At 37.9% G+C, this 16,467-nt stretch overlaps 1 protein-coding gene across 2 annotated transcripts; it reads left to right on the top strand.

Annotated features, from left to right (window-relative positions):
- Positions 1-288: 288 nt before the first annotated feature.
- Positions 289-16,015, top strand: AADAT (aminoadipate aminotransferase). 2 transcript variants are annotated; one of them, XM_009893743.1, is made up of 14 exons: positions 289-369; positions 1,938-1,949; positions 2,009-2,163; positions 3,207-3,339; positions 3,964-4,038; positions 5,354-5,563; positions 6,090-6,155; positions 7,347-7,429; positions 8,713-8,809; positions 9,638-9,699; positions 12,424-12,488; positions 13,933-14,039; positions 14,707-14,808; positions 15,974-16,015. In XM_009893743.1, exons 1-14 carry the CDS (start codon positions 289-291, stop codon positions 16,013-16,015), a joined length of 1,290 nt encoding a protein of 429 aa, XP_009892045.1. The 2 variants fall into 2 exon arrangements, with proteins under 2 accessions (XP_009892045.1, XP_009892046.1); XM_009893744.1 differs by lacking the exon at positions 1,938-1,949 and having other exon boundaries at positions 289-355; positions 1,995-2,163.
- The last annotated feature ends 452 nt before the right edge of the window (positions 16,016-16,467 follow it).

The raw sequence follows: 16,467 nt of genomic DNA, 5'->3' as shown, positions 1-16,467 counted from the left end.
TTGTGTTTGTCAGAACAGCAGCATCTTGGCCTAATCTCACAGTGCCAGTGTCATTTGGAAACAGAACCCGTGAGTATGAAGTAGAAACCTTTTCTCTGAATTCAAAAAGGAAAATAAATTCCACCACTGATTAACATAAATAAATTGACATTCAATTTATGATAGAGCACATCTATGAAGATGATGAATTGGAAGCATGACTTGTGGTAGATGCACATACCAAAAGCACGGGGGTTCCTATGCACTTTTCCAGCTTCACGTCCAACGAATTGCTATTTTCCCATAGATATGAATTACTCTCGATTCATCACCACTGTGAGCGCAGCAAGAAAAGCATCTCCAATAAGACTTCTGAGTGAGTATACACCTGTTCTTTCCAGGTTCTCTGGAAGGCTGTCATTCTACGTTCTAGACTTTCCTGGGGTATAACAGCTAAAGACTTGAAAAGGCTTGAAAGAAGACTCTGCCATAAGCTGCCAGGCAAGGCCAGTGAACTGCTTTGACTTTTGTCAAGTTGAGATGTCCAGCAGGTATAAAGGAGAATAAAGTGAATAGCTTTGAACCATTTCAGAAACCCATCCAGACACAAGAAATAGTATTGTCACTTCAATATGCATCTGAGAAAATCTCTGCTACTACCTCTGAAATAGGGCTTTTGGCACAGTTTCTTACTGAGTTTACACTGGTTGTCCAGAACAAGCAACTGCTAATGACTTGAAATTCAGTGCCAGCATAATGCCTCTTTCCACCTAGCTTTCCTGAGTCAGGTTAATGTCTATAAATTCCTTACCATGTCAGCACTCTCAGTGTTGCTACACTTTCCTTTTCTATATTACACTATCTTTAGGCTACCATGTTACACAGTCTTCTGTCTGACCGATAGAAAAGGTTAACTGCCTACTTGTTTACTCAGTTGAAACCTACAGGGACCTGACAGAATCAGGGCATGGGACATACATCACTAGTTAAGCCTTCATGAGTCAGTTTCCTGTCTTGGTAACGGGTCGGCATTTGCTGTTCTGCTTAAAATGCCTTGTAGAGGTACAGCTAAGTCAACTAATTCACTCTAGTCAGTCTCTCTACTTTTTCAAGTGATACATTGATATGCATCATCACACAAATGTTAAGTAGCACAGCTTGTGCAGAAAGACACATTGAGGCTGCAGTTTTGATGACAAAGTAAATTCCTCTTTACCAGTCCAAAAGTCATAGACATGACCCATATTGCTGAACTGATAAGAATTAACTCCCCATGCTCAAATTTGCTATTAAGTAGTGGAGTACAAACTTGATAACAGGAGGCTTTAAGCCAGATCTGGTATCATCTGTCCTCTCATATTTGATTTTGTGAGCCATTAGATTAAATGCAATCAAGTGCCCTTGCGGGATTAAGGTCCAGTCTGTGCTGCATAGATTGCATCTGAGCGATTGCAAAACTGTGATTTTAAAGCAAGAGTTGTTAACATTTTCTTCATACTGAATTATTTACACAATGCCTCTGCCACTAAAGCTGGTCTGCCAGAAACATTCCCACTCCCTTATGGAAAAGCTGTAATCATAGATGTAACTATCAGTGTAGCTGCACTACTACGACATCAGGTAAGTGAGACTCAGCAACAAAAGTACCCCAATCATTCCAAGTCAGTCTAAACAGAAGGTCATTAAGATTTTAAATTCTTGAAGCTTAAAAGACATCAGTCACAGAAAAAGCTTTTAGAATAGTAGAACAATCCAGCTATTTATAATTTATATTAAAACAAAGGTAATTTTTTGTTTTGGTCTGTCCCACCTGTGTCGTTCCCCCCAACACCTATTTAATCCAAGTAGAAGGGTGAGTTTCAAAAGAACTATTATACTTTTGAATTCCTGACTCTGTTAAAAAATAAAGTGAAAAATGGAACAAGATTTTCTGGTCCATTATTATATGCTGACTAAAGGATATGATCAGTGTTGCAATAGTGAAATTGTAACCACATTTTTTTCTATTACTCTAGCTGAATTGATGCAGAAGTCTCCTCCATCTCTCATCTCCCTGGCTGGAGGGGCACCAAACCCCAACGTTTTTCCATTTAAGAGGGCTAGTGTTGCCATTGGACATGGAACTGCTGTTGAGATTGGGGAAGATCTGATGAAGAGAGCTCTCCAGTACTCGGCCTCAGCAGGGTATCTGTCAGGGCTGCTTGCATTTCAAGATACCAGAATCAAAGGATCATAAAACCTTTTAGTATTGCGTTAATTCACCTGTGTTTCTAAAACCTGTTTTACAAAACCAGGTTTAACTTCTTTCAATTTGCCTAACTATTTACATTTCAGTTTAAGGGGAAAGTTTTGAGCAGATTACTAATTTTAAAAAAACAAAACTTATACTAGTAATTCTCAAGCCAGAGCTTTTCCTGGCTGTTAGTATTTGAGAATCCAGACTCACTAGTCACTAACATTTTGTGTTTTGCAATAAGATATTAATTAAAAGATACTGCATGGTATCTTATAACATAGTTATATACTATGTGTTATCTTACAACATAGTTTCCACATTCCACGTTTGTTTTGCTCTCATTTGGTATCGTATATTAAAGTCAGTATGTATAACTTGTGGTAGTTGATTGGAGGTATTTATAGTATTGTCATTTTTAGTAGAAAAATTACGTTTCATTAAGTTACTTTAGCACTCGTGAACTCCCCAGCAGACAGCACTGAGTCAGGCTTGTGACAGGCTTGTAAAAATATTTAGGTACCTACAGAGGCACAGAGGGCATTAATCAGTGAAGACTTTTCATAATATTTAAATCAACCTAGGCATTTGTGAACATCCTACAAGATACCAAGACTTTTTTTTTAATCTGTTTCAGAAATCCTTATTATTTGCAGCCTATTACTAGCAGTATTAAAAGCTTTGTCACATTGCCACATTTGAGTATGGAAAGATCACTCCTAGGAGTGGATATTGTTCAGCCTCCACCCCTATTCCATCCTTGGCAAATAATTTCCACCCAGATTTCAGTATGATAATTTGGCATTTGGACCATAGATGCCCGTCTCTTCTGCTTTTCCATACAAAACATGTATCTCATTTTCATCGTTTGATAAAGTGGTCATAAAATCAGCATCTAAGTGTATCTGTGACAGTTGAAATCAGACTCAGGACTGTGTGCTAGATGTAGCTTCAGTCTAGATGTTAGATACACCTTGTTTTATTCATGTTTCAGGATTCCAGAGCTGTTATCTTGGCTAAAGGATTTCCAGCGCAATCTACATAATCCCCCTACAGCCAACTACAGTCCTGAGCAAGGACAAATGGAAGTGTGTGTCACAACTGGCAGCCAGGAAGGCTTGTGTAAAGTAAGGCCAAAAGCTTCATATGTTAAAAGCATTTCTTTCAGACAGATGTTTCTTCTTCCATTGGTTCAGTTATACTCGGCATTAAGTGCCACTATATGCAGGGTAGCTTGTTAAATATGTCTCATGTTATTATCAACGCAAGATGATAGAACTGAAATAAAACTGGTGTGACAGTCTAATCTGTCACGACTACATGAACGTTCAGGTAAACCAAAGAGCCTGTCAGAAAACGTGCTATAAGGTAACATTTCATGTTACTCAAGTAGTGCTGTAATAAGTACAAAGATGCATTATTTGCTTTACCATAACTCAATTCTAATTATGTTAGACTTCCTTAAATAATTACCCTTTCCAGTCCACTCTCACTGCTGCTTAGTTGATCCTTTCTGTAACTGAAGCACTGTTTCTATAGTACAATGGAACACTGTCTTTCCATATTCTCTAGCTACTTACCTACCTTCATTTGGCTCTAAAGCAGATTTTTCATTTGTTCCCTTTCTCAGACACTATAATTAAACGGTTAGGGAATTACTACTATCTAATCAAGATTTTTAATCTAAGTCAGAAGTATGAAGCACGTTTACCAGAATGGCACAATCTTTCTAAAACAGACTTCTTTCACAGGTTTTTGAAATGCTTATTAATCCTGGGGACAACATACTTTTGGATGCACCTACATACTCTGGAACGCTAGCAGCTGTAAGTATTTTTTAGCTACAAAATGTTGTGAATGTTACATTTGAAGTACACAGCAATTGAGTACCTGATCTGCAGGCTTATATATATACACACTGTCTGTGTTTACTGTAAAAACATATCTAAGAATCAAGTTTTTAGTGTTAGTCCAGTTAAGTTTATAAATATTAATTCATAAAAGTTTTTCTACGCTAAGTTCTCTAAAAGCTATTCCCAGGACAGAAGCTCCTCTTCCAAATCCTAGTTCATTCAAGGGCTAAAGTCACATTTGGGATTGGAAAGAAAGCCATTACAACCTAGTTAGGTTGAAGCAAATTTACAAGTGGGTATTTCAACACGTCAGCACATTCACCTGAAGTATTTCATAGTCTGATTACACCATAGCTATAAATAGTATAAAATTGGACTAGGCCTGAAACATCCATATATGAGTATGGAGGTGAGAGTTAGTAAGAACTATACAAAAATAGCGAATTTTATTTCTGAAAAATAATTGAATCAGTATGTAATTAAATGTCAGCTCAAAAGGCATAAGAACTGTATGTAAGAAGGGTTAGGATAGATAATAAACCACTATTTCAGTCTAATATCCCCTTGCATCGAAAGGAATTTTGTTAATGTTTGCTGTGCTAAGTTTGAGGATATCTTGTCTAACCAAATATATTTTGTTAGGAATATATTTTGGCAATGCAGCAGCTTGCATTTTTACTAAAAAATGCAGAGCTCTACATCGTACAAATGGAAATTCCACAGAAGGGAGACAGCATGCTCTTTGTTGGTATTTTACCTATATTTTTTCATACTGCTGTCAACATGTCATTGCAGTAGCATCATTTCATTCTCCCTTTTATAGCTGAATGTATCTCTTGGGAATAAATTCTTTGCTCTTTGTCAGTGAAAAGTAGCTTATAGTTCTGTCGCTTCCACTGAAGTAGCATATAAATTGTCAGTAGGAAATGAAGGTGCTATGAACTTACTATCTGTGGTAAGAGCACGAGGAGTCCTGAGAGAACACAGTTCAAAATCACAAAATCCCTTTCTGCTCCCAAAACTATGTGTGATTTCCTAGAGGAAAGCAGCAATTGGACATAGGAGCTACCTATTTCTTCTCAGTTGGCTTAACAGGGCAGATACAGTAATGTGGTCAGCTTGAAAAGCTTCACAGCAATTTCAGGCAAACTTGAGTCATGAGCAAATGGAGTTTGAGATAGCTGTAAAGTCAGAAAGACTGTGTATCACTGAAAATTTACAATGCCAATGACAAAAGGAAGACCTTTGAATTACAGGATTATGACAGCTTTGTTCCTCCTACCAACAGCTGAGACCTTTGGGTTGTAACATAATTAATGTTCCTAGTGACCAACATGGCATTATTCCAAAAGCTCTAAAAGAAATTCTGTCTACTTGGAGCTCAGATGATGTGAAAAATCGTAGCCACCACCTCCCCAAATTCCTGTACACCATTCCAAATGGCTGCAATCCAACTGGAAACTCTTTGACCACAGAGCGCAAGAAGGAGATTTACCAGGTATGTAGCTGGGGCCTTGTGAACCTGGTAGATAGAAATGGAGAGATGTCAGTCTCAGTTCAGTTGAGGATACCCCATGTGTGGTATTTGGGCCCATTATTGGTGCAGTAGACATTCCTCCTAGAACTTGTTTCTAGCAGAACCTCTTATATGACAACTCTTCAGAGCTGAGCTATGCATTAGATAAATTGTTTTTTGCAATGGTAGCCCATTGCTGGCTGGTATCTTTGCCATGGGCTTCAAACTGGACTTATTGCAAGTTTTCTGCACAGTTTGAACGCTACATGGAACAGACCTTCAGTTATGTACATGTGTTCTTGTACTGCAGGTACCACGCTTCTCTTAAAATTTCTTGATGTCTAAGTCAGGCATTTGAAAGCTTCTCTTGATGAAGCCTTGTATATAGTGAATGAGCAATTCATAGGATCATAATATAGTCCTGGTAATAGGCCCAGGGTATAGGAACAACTGAATTTACAGTGTCTTTACATTTTAATGAATCTTTACTTTTTACTCATTTCTTTAGCTTGCAAGAAAATACGATTTCCTCATAATAGAAGATGATCCTTACTACTTTCTTCAGTTTGAAAAGGTAATTTGTCTTCCATACGCCTTAGTAACACCTTCTTTTCTGGTCCAGGAGAGAACTAAGGTTTGAGCCATGGATCTTCCTGCATGCTCCTTCATGTCCTACCAATGTAGTTGTAGGCCTCACAGTCTTTGCTGCTTGCAGTTGTTGTCCCCTTTGTGGCATTTTATTGCATCAGTCCTGTTAATTGATGGTTCAAATTCCTCAAGCCTTCCTTCAGTAGTCAGAAAATGGCACAGACATTGCTTCCAGAGCAAAACAGGTATGCCACTGGAGCAGCACTTGAAAATATCAGCCTCGATGTTCCTTTCAGCCCAGTCTCTTCTTTCATTCAGTGGAAGATTACCTAATCCCAATCTACTGTATCCCGTTTTTACCCCTTTGCCTTTTGAAGAACCTGAGAGACTTCTCCCAGGTACCACAGGACATAGTACTGGATAGGCAGCTTCCCTCCTTCATGTAAATTTTCCCCAAATGGGTAACAATTAAGTATTGACCTGTCTTCGCCCATGGATCTACAGTTGCACAGTCTGCAAAAGTACCTAACTTCAGGAATATAAGCTGGTCTTATAAAGCAGTAAAGCATTAGTAGAAACTAAACTTCAGTACTTTCTATTTTGAAATGTTTTTATAGGAGGAGGCAATAAAAGTGCTTCACTTACACTCTAACAAAGCTACACAATGCTATTCAGTAAGGGAAGAAGGTGTAAAAGTAGAATTCTTGATAAGGAAAAAGTGCTGAACTCAGATCGTCAAAATTTGGTCATATCTTCTGATTTCCTATTTTAAGACAAAGCTAAAAGCTACATGGCCCCATCTTAGAAATTACAGTAGATATTTACTCCATAAAGAAATCTTGGCAGAAAAAAAAAATTATTATTTCTCTCTCCCACTTATGGCATCATACCAAAACTTGAACTGAACACTTGTATGCTGAACAGTGGGCTAAGCATCAAAAAATAAGGCTGATTTCTTGACGATTTTCATAGAGTACTGTAATTACATCTCAGACAGCTAGCCTAAACAATCACCTGTCAGCAAGTTTTTTTTTCATTGGAATGCACATCTGTAAAATATTTACTACCAAAATATTTCTTTAAGAAATTAATTATGTCTTCATAGTAAAGAAAATAATTCCATCGTAATCCTTACTAGCACCTTGAATTTTATTTTATTTTTTATTTTTCTTCCAAGCCATGGGCTCCAACTTTCCTCTCAATGGATGTGGATGGCCGAGTTATCAGGACTGACTCTTTCTCTAAAATTCTCTCATCTGGGTAAGGCCAGCTTCAGACTGCTTAGCGTTGCCTGTTCAGTTAAGGCACAAGGCTAATACTTCATACAAAATGACCAGACATGTCATAGTGTTTTTTCATCTAATACCTATCCATTTCTGAAATGTACTTCTGGATCCACAGCTTTTCTCAGTCCGCTCACTTCTCATGTCATCTCTTGGCAGTCATTTAACTCCAGATTCTGTTTCTCTTCTGATGCTGATAGTTAAGCCGCTCTCCCCAGGCAGCCCATTCTTGCAGGCACCATATAGGCAGAAAGACAGGTGCTAGATTCCAGCTCTGTTCCTGGAATTCCTAAGAGCTTTTCTCTTCTTTTTCCATTTCTCCTTCTATCTCTTACCATTTCTGCAGACTCCCTGAACTTATAATACAAAATACAAATTATGGCATCATTCTGCACAAACTGTTCATAGGATTATACTGGTCTCTCGTCTTCTAGCCTTACATTTCTTTCAGGTTGTTTCCACCTGTCTGAAAAACTAAACTGGCAGTTTTCAATTTCACACAAGTCAATGTGTTTGATTTTTAACTTGATTTTGTTTATTATCCTAATAGATATAAGAAAGTAATGTGAATTCTGCACTGGCAGCTAGTGGATTATAACCCCATCCCTGAGAAAGCGAGGAGACAACATGATGCTAAGTGTGATTGCACTTTCAGAACTGATACTGCAAAAAGGCATGATGCAATTTTATCTTTCTCAAAGACACATATGAGCTTACTGGTTCTGTTTTTCTTCAAAGAAAAACTTCAGCCAATCTATAAAGATGTGTCATAAGAATTGAAGCATGAATAAGAATCTAGTTTCTCAGTCCAAATGCCGCTTATTCTGCAGTACTGAAAGGGAGTAAAAGAATAAAGCTGTTTGCCACTTCCCATCTGTTTTTCATAAAGCCTGAGCATTCATGATTTTTCATTATGTGAAAACCTATCTTTTCCTTCCCTTTGATTCATTTAATCTTTGTGGTTGCAGAGGAAAGCTTACAAATGTGGGACGTGTCCTGCAGTCTCAGAACTAAGAAGCTACTATAAGCATTAAAAACCCTTAAGCGTTTTTATTTCATGACTTTGATACTCAGCTTATAAGTTGCACAAGCCTGGGGCTTAGGGCTCTATTAAGATATAGATAAACTTAAATGCATAGAAGATCCTTACAATATCAATGAAATGGTTACATGTTTTCCCTTATAAGTTAAACCATAACTCACACAAAGTATTAGCACATTGCATTTCTATAGTAACTTTTTACTTTTTTTTTTTTCCAGGTTAAGAATAGGTTTTCTGACAGGTCCCAAGCCTCTTATCGACAGAGTTATTCTACACATTCAGGTTTCAACAATGCACACCAGCACTTTCACACAGGCAAGTACTAAACTGCCAACGGAATTGTATTTGGAAAAGATAACATTTTCCAAGTCATAAGAAACCACAAACGACCAGCTTTGCACTTTTGCAGTTGCTCTGCATTACTGTAGTTTTGTTTATAAGCACCACATAACATTGTCCATTCTGCCAAAGGAAGAGAGACAATTACAACTAAAGCTAGAGGGTGTCTCGGTGCATGGAAAGCACAGCTAATATGCCCTTAACCCTCAGGTTTCAAGACTCAGGATTTAAAATACTTTTTATGTCTTACTAGTAGGTTCACTTGAAAAACCTCAATGTAAAGCACACATTGGAAGCACTTAGTTTCTTTTCTATTTTTCATTCTCCTTTGTAATTAGAACAATATGGGCAGCCTACAGAGACATTACAAAGCAGGCTGCCAGCTACAGCCCCTGTATAGTTAGCAATAAAGGAAGGGCACATTGAGCACACCTGGATATGGCTTCCATCTTCCAGCTCCATTAGTGCAGTATTAAAGCAGAGATGCTGATATGGGCAGGAAGGTAAAGCAATATAACATTACCTTCCTTTTTGTCCCCGATTACCATATTTAGCTCTCCATCCATTCTTCCTTCCCCCACCCCAGCTTCCAAACGCTGCCATGATCCTTGGAGACAGCAGTAACATGGACTACAATGGCCTGTTGCTGTTGCCACCTCTGTTTATAAAGGGCTCCAAGAGACCCTGTGTGCAATTTCTTGCCTGTGTGGAATTTCGAATAATGCGTCAGGCTGTATATCTTTTGATGATTGCAGAACAGTCCTGTTTAAAACATGGTATTGATGATGTGTTTTATTTCTTTAGATTATGATATCACAGCTGCTTCAGCAATGGGGAGAAAAGGGTTTCTTGGAGCATATAGACAGGTAGGGTCATGTCATATGCTGAATCCCATCATCTCTCATTCTGCTTCTCGTTACCTGCATAAAGCATTCTTTGCAGTGAAGAGGCCAGAGGAGGTGCCAGTATTAGGCCAAACGGATAAGCTGTATCACCAAGACTGAGAGTATTCACACAAGAGTGCTGAAGGAGTTCAGTGTGAAGTTGCAGACATGCAGGTCAGGGCATGTAAACTACCTCTAGAGACCAACAATCTGCCAGTCTGCTGGCACAGTCATTATGCAGCTCCCATCTGACAGGACCTCAAGAGAATCCTGGGAGTGCCAAGTCACTGAATAAAGTTTTCATCCCTGCTAAAGCGGTCTGTAGCAAAGGCTAAGATCACTGAGCACATGATCTATTAAGAAAGAGCCAGCATAGCTTCTATAAAGGGAGTTCTCACCTCACTAACTCAACATGGATTCACTCTTTAAGACCCTTAATCTAACAATTGTGGATGCTGGCAAAAAGACCTACAGAAAGCAGCGAGGTTCACCAATGCTTGCTAAACATTGCCTGGACCTTAGAGACAGAGCACTGGGCTAACGTCTAACTCAGCAAAGCATTTCTTATATACTGACTGCCACACATTTGGTTTTCATTTATTATACTGGAGGAATATAGTTTCTTTTGAGTATCCATGCTTCATTTCAAATGCCATACTTGGATGCCATTAGAACCCCAAGCTTCCTCCTTCAGTGGGTAGTGTGCTACACTCTGCCTAGGCCTGGGGCAGGAATGTGTGCAAAGGAAGGGAAAAGTTCTTATATCTGACTGTAATAGCCACTTCTGTCCCCTGAGCACCTGCCTATTGTCCATACTGTAAACACCAGTATTTAAAAAAAACAACACAAATAGCAGAGACATCAGCCCTGGCTTTGCCGTGTTTTAAGAAACAGGACCATAAACATAGGTTTTGCAGGGAAACTTGGAGCACGCTTTAGCTCAACTTTCAGCAGTTAGAAAAATATATCCAAAATGCATCTCTTCACTTACTTTCTTCTTGTAGGCCAAAAGGCATCCTTGCTTAAGCTAGAAGACTGTTCTTTCTCTTGACTTAATGAAAATAATGCTGCAGTACGGTAGCTGCAGCCCTTTATAACCTTCTAGACTCAGTTGTCAGGTGATTCATTGATGAAGCCCAACAGCTGACTGCAGTTTCTTCCAGGTGATTTAATTTGTACAAGGTTAACCTGTTAGATCATGCTTTTGGGTAGGAGCTAGTCTGTTGTTTGGAGCAGCTGCGTTTTTGTGGAGGTATTCATAGAATTGTTGAGGTTGGAAGGGACCTTTAAGATTATCAAGTCCAACCATTACCCTACCCTGACAGAACCACTTCTAAACCATGTCCCCAGGTACCACGTCTACTCTTTTTTTAAACACCTCCAGGGATGGCGAATCTACCACCTCCCTGGGCAGCCTATTCCAATGTTTAACAATCCTTTCAGTGAAAAAAAATTTCCTAATACCCAATCTAAACCTTGCTTGGCGTAACTTTAACCTATTTCCTCTCCTCCTATCACTTGTCACCAGGGAGAAGAGGTCAGCCCCCACCTCTATACAACCTCCTTTCAGGTAGTTGTAGAGGGTTATAAGGTCTCCCCTCCTCTTCTCCAGGCTAAACAACCCTAGTTCCCTCAGTCATTCCTCGTTGTCTCACTAACACTTACAATTTCATTCCAATATGAAAGTAAAATGATAACAGAAAGGCAAAAAACTTGCAATAGAATTTGTGATTTGGTAAAAACTGCATAAGCGAGATTTCCCATTTCATGTAGAATGTAGCAATTCATGTAGAATGTAGGTATAGGCTGAGTCTCAAAACTGTATAAGCCTTTGGTGGTGTTAGTGTTTGTCTATGAGGTGTAATAAAATACATCGAGAAATTAAAGCTATTGGTTCAGGAAGTATAAGAAAATAATGTAAAATTATGCAAATTAATAAGTATGGTTTCTCTGCAGAGAAGGAAGCACATTTGCATCTGATTTGTGAACTCTGTATCAGGCATTTCTCTCCCATTGCAGAATCACAGCTGTCTCATTTTATGTCAACAAAAGCCACTGCAGAAGACTTGTCCATGTTGAAGCTTGCGTTAGGGTCATTTTCCCCAGTAAGAGATTGCATTATTTGGAAGTTTTACTTTAAGCGTGAAGGAGGTGGGTTCAAAAGCTTAGAAAAGGGGAAGCTGTCAAATAGTCATGACAAGTTTATAATATGATTTGCTTTTTGCCTTGTGAAATATCATTTCCATGTGTACCTATTACACAAATTCAATCCAAATGCACAAATATCGAGTCTGTCCTTTTGCATATGTATAAGTCCTTCGTTTTCTTCCGTATTGCTGTTTTGTGTGGTCAATATTGCTAACAGGGCTTATATCCAGTGATACACTAGACAGAATGGATATAATATATAAAGGCTTTCCATGGCATATGTAAAGCTTAGGAAGCAGCCACACAGGTGCTTCCTCTGTCTGGTTGATCAGTGCTTTGTTGGAGTCACACTGAAGCAAATATTCAAGACTTCTCTGATACATATATGAAGTTTCATACACACAGTATACTGTATTATGCTCATCTAGGATATGCTCATATTTCCATTAAACGCGCACTGAGGTTGTTCAAGTAGAAAAGCTGTGTTTCTGCCTTTGGAAACAAATGGATTCTGAAGTGCTATAGCATCGTGACTTTGAACTGATAATTTACTTTCAGAGTGGTGGAGTTCTACAGGACCCAGCGGGATGCAATGCTCATTGCTGCTGACAAGTGGTTAAAAGGTCAGTCAGTGCAACACAGCTAATTACTTAGATTTTTTTCTAGCTATTTCTCATCTTTGTGTTCAAGAAAAATCACTAAAGTTCATCTTGACTAAAGCGACAGAAAAGCACTATAAGCAAATCAATGACATGAAATATTAAGCTTAGGACAAATTATCTAGGGCTGCTGTTTTCATGCTTTTCTGGTGGGACAAGGAGATAGCAATGAGAAAGAAGCTCACCACGTTACGGTATAAAGGATTTTTACAGAGAACATATATTTCACTCCACTGTGTTCTTGTACTTTTTATCTTTGCAATCTTGGTCTGTAGGAGCCAGATTTAGTGGCCTTAATTTAAAAGAAGATATAAACAATCGATATAGCAGTAGTGATAATCATTTTTTTTTTGGTCAGAAATCAATTTCAAATGTCCCCTTTTCTGGTTAATTACAGAGCATAGAAAGAATTTGATCAACAATAACACAATTAGAGTTAGTGACTCACTCCTTTTTGTCAGTCTAAGTGGAATCAGCAATAACTGCTTAAGAACTGCCCGCCTACCTTAGATGATACTTCCATAGGACATGGGTACTTGGGCAGCACACAGTGTACTTACTCTTGCTAATTCCAGGAGTTTAGACTTGAAATATTTCTTCTTTTTTTGCATGGCTCTGAACAGCCATGGGTTGCTGACCTAGGTAGGCCCTCTTTGTCTCAATTCCTTAAGTATCAAAACAGTGTAACAGCACTGGGCTACCTTAAAGTGTATTGTGAGAATATACTCATGTAAAAGACTATCTTCACATTTTCTAGTAATAGGAGCCATAACATTATGGAAGATAGTCTTTATTTTGTAGATATGTAATGGTTAAACACACTGATGAAGAGCTCAAGAAGATGTCAAATAGTTTCTTCAAAAATATGTCCAAAACCAGATAAAGAGTTTTAGGTAAACAAAAGGTATACAGTAAGTCTGCATATATAATTTAAGACATAAATCCTCTCTAAGCATTCCTATCCTCCTCATAACTCCTCGACTCTCCTTTTCTTTGGGGAAAAATCTGTAATCATTGCAACTTAAAGGAAAACAGTTTTGCCCTTTGCTACACTTTAATTGGTATTGATAGTCGATATGATATTAGGGGAAATTGCATCAGAAACATTAAATTGTTTACTCGATCTGAAAGTAATCAACAAATATGGTTTGTTAATATTTGGGATTTCTGTACTTCAGAGCAATCACTTTCACGAAAATTATAGAGGATACCAGCACAAGTGCAGTAAGCTCACATAGCTTTGGAGTACTTTAAATTTTGCAAGTGGGATCCTGGCTCTGTGGCCCCCATTACCTTTGAGTTTGTTGGAGCAACAAATCTATAACGTCACTGACTCTGTGATGTGTCAGTTAAAGGTGGAGCAGAAGTTTCTTGATTCCCTTTTCTGTCTCTCTCTCTCTCCCCCCAGGCTTGGCAGAATGGTACCCTCCTGCTGCTGGCATGTTCTTATGGATCAAAATTAAGGGTGTTTCTGATACACAGCAGCTGATCATGGAAAAAGCTTTGCAGAAAGAAGTATGACCTATGGTTTAATGGCTTACGATGTTAAAATGAAGTGAGGGAAGGATAAAATAAATTTACCATATGTATCCACGCATATGCGCACACATAAAAAAGCAGGGGAACTTGCTGTGCACCATCACTGAGTCTGCAAGTCAGGCATTGACACATAGGGACTCATTAATAAAGTATTTTCACGTCTGTATTCAGATGTTGATATTTAATCAGCTCACTTAAATTTAAACCATTATAATACATAGTAAAATGTCATGTATACTGTATATATATAATATATGCACCTATATGAATGATGGCTGTCCATTATATCTTTTTTTAATAACAGAAATTAAGTGTGATTTATTTCTACAATTTATAAGAGCCAGCACTGTGTACTGAGTAAACTACATCCCACCTCACTGGTACTTCCAAACATCATGATGATGATAAGCCAGAGCTGGTAACCCACCAGCCTAGGTAACCAAAACCTAAGAGCCCTTTGATTTTGTTATGAAAAGTTTGATTCCAGGTTGCATATTTTTGGCTTCTCATTTTGAAGAGAAGAGATATATTAAGCCGTGTTCTGATACCGGTGTTTCAGAAGTGAGCCTTCTCAAATTTAATTTAACATAGTGTTTTAAAACTAGAAGTGGTGATAACTGGGTGGCTAATCAATTTTTCTTAGGTGTTACTGGTTCCTGGAGGAGCATTCAATATCAACAGTTCAGAGCCTAGTTCTTATGTCAGAGCCTCCTTCTCTCTGTCTTCTCCAGCCCAGATGGATCTGGTAAGATTCTATTTTTACATTCTTATCAAGACATTTTCTCACATAGTAATGCTCCCTTATTTTTGCTTACTTCTCCTTATGTGTTTTATTGAATGATAGTGTAGTTTTTTTAGTACTTAGGTGATGAAGCAGTACTTTTGAAGCAGTATTAACTGTTTCTTAGGCAAGATACATCCAAATGACCTGAAGGGTACCAAATTTTTAGTAGCACTTAACATTTTTCTGTGTATCTCATGTAGAGTCTCACCCTTAATCCTCCCAGACATTATTCATAAAGACTTTACTGAAGTCAGAGTAAGTTCTGCTATTTGCTTTAGCATTAGCAGGCATCGCGTATCTTTTCTTTTCCAGGCTTTCCATTCCTGAGATTGAATTACCTGCTTACTTTTGTGTGTGTGTTGACAATCCTTTATAAGAAAGAATATTGTTTTTCTTTTATACAATTGACATATATGTTGTATTTCATTTCTCAGGAACTAATCATCTATGTATTTAGGAACATTTTGGATTTTATTTGGCTGCATCTGTAAAATCAGTGGGAGGAAAGATAGGAGACATTTATTTGTGCAGATTTAAGACTTTCATTCAGGTGCTTGAAACACTTCAGTATCTCTAGTTGTACTTTCATTCAGTTGTGAAGGTTTGTAACAGATAAGCGCTTCTATTGTCTTTCTGTTTCTTCTCTTTTTCTTCTATTTCTTCCTTCTTCTTTGTAAATGTAATTCATAATCATAGTATCAACAGTCAAATTGTATCTTTTATATGCTTCCCCACTCAACTGTTCTTCCTTTTCTTTCACCTTTGGAGCCTCTAGGCCTTTATATTAAGTTCAAAGAGGTACTCTTCCAGGGATCACTAGTTGTATTAAAAGTATATCTGTTTAGCTGCATCTCAACTCCAAATAGCGTTTGAACATCAATGTATGTATTTTTCTGTTTCAGAAAACTCTGCCTTTTATTTTCTGTCAGAGAAGTTGAAGCTTTGTCCAGTCAAAGCCCATACATGTTGTTATAAACAGAAAACAGAAAGTATCAGCAGAATTTTGAAGTATAAAATACTGAGTTTGTATATGGTTAGGGTAGTTTTACTAGCTTTACAGGTTTAGTGTGTTGCCTATTTAAGTAATGCTGGAATATAAATGTGAACCATATTTGTGTCATTGCAGGCCTTCAAGAGACTGGCTGACCTTATAAAAGAAGCTTTGTGAAAAAGCTAAATAGAGCTCTTGCAGCAATCAAAATCGTCTCCAGAAAATATTTATTAACATTTGGATTTCAACAGAACGCTGTACAAGCAAGCACAAAAGTGGATGTTTCCTTAGATCATTTTAGCTAAAAAGGAAAAAATGAAAGAGTGAAAAAGAATTTGCTTAATTTTTTTGACAGGACATTGCATTACTAAATTTATACTAATTCAGAAACATTTAAAATACTCAAACCCAAAATGTTCTGTTTCCTGTCAAATCCATGGTTTTGATGGATTTGAATTGATTTTTGTTCTGGCTTTTGTTTTCCATTGTGGTTAGGAAACAGCTAAATCAGTTATTTAGGAAGTTGCACCTGAGGTGGTGTTAGCCACTATTAATCCCAATTGATGCATTCCTCCAACAGCTTATGTTGGAATTATTTCTGTGTGTCGCCTGCCTTCTTGTCCTGCTGT

The sequence above is a fragment of the Charadrius vociferus genome, unplaced genomic scaffold (assembly GCF_000708025.1).
Source record: "Charadrius vociferus isolate BGI_N301 unplaced genomic scaffold, ASM70802v2 scaffold59, whole genome shotgun sequence".
Lineage (NCBI taxonomy): Eukaryota > Metazoa > Chordata > Aves > Charadriiformes > Charadriidae > Charadrius > Charadrius vociferus.
This window is presented reverse-complemented; position numbering and strand designations above follow the sequence as displayed.

What these genes read in the sequence shown, in the direction of transcription:
- AADAT (XM_009893743.1), top strand. Translation starts at nt 289, where the DNA reads ATGAATTACTCTCGATTCATCACCACTGTGAGCGCAGCAAGAAAAGCA. An exon ending in TCTAAAATTCTCTCATCTGG is followed by an intron (nt 7,430 to 8,712) that starts GTAAGGCCAGCT and finishes TTTTTTTTCCAG; the next exon opens with GTTAAGAATAGGTTTTCTGA. An exon ending in AAAAAGCTTTGCAGAAAGAA is followed by an intron (nt 14,040 to 14,706) that starts GTATGACCTATG and finishes AATTTTTCTTAG; the next exon opens with GTGTTACTGGTTCCTGGAGG.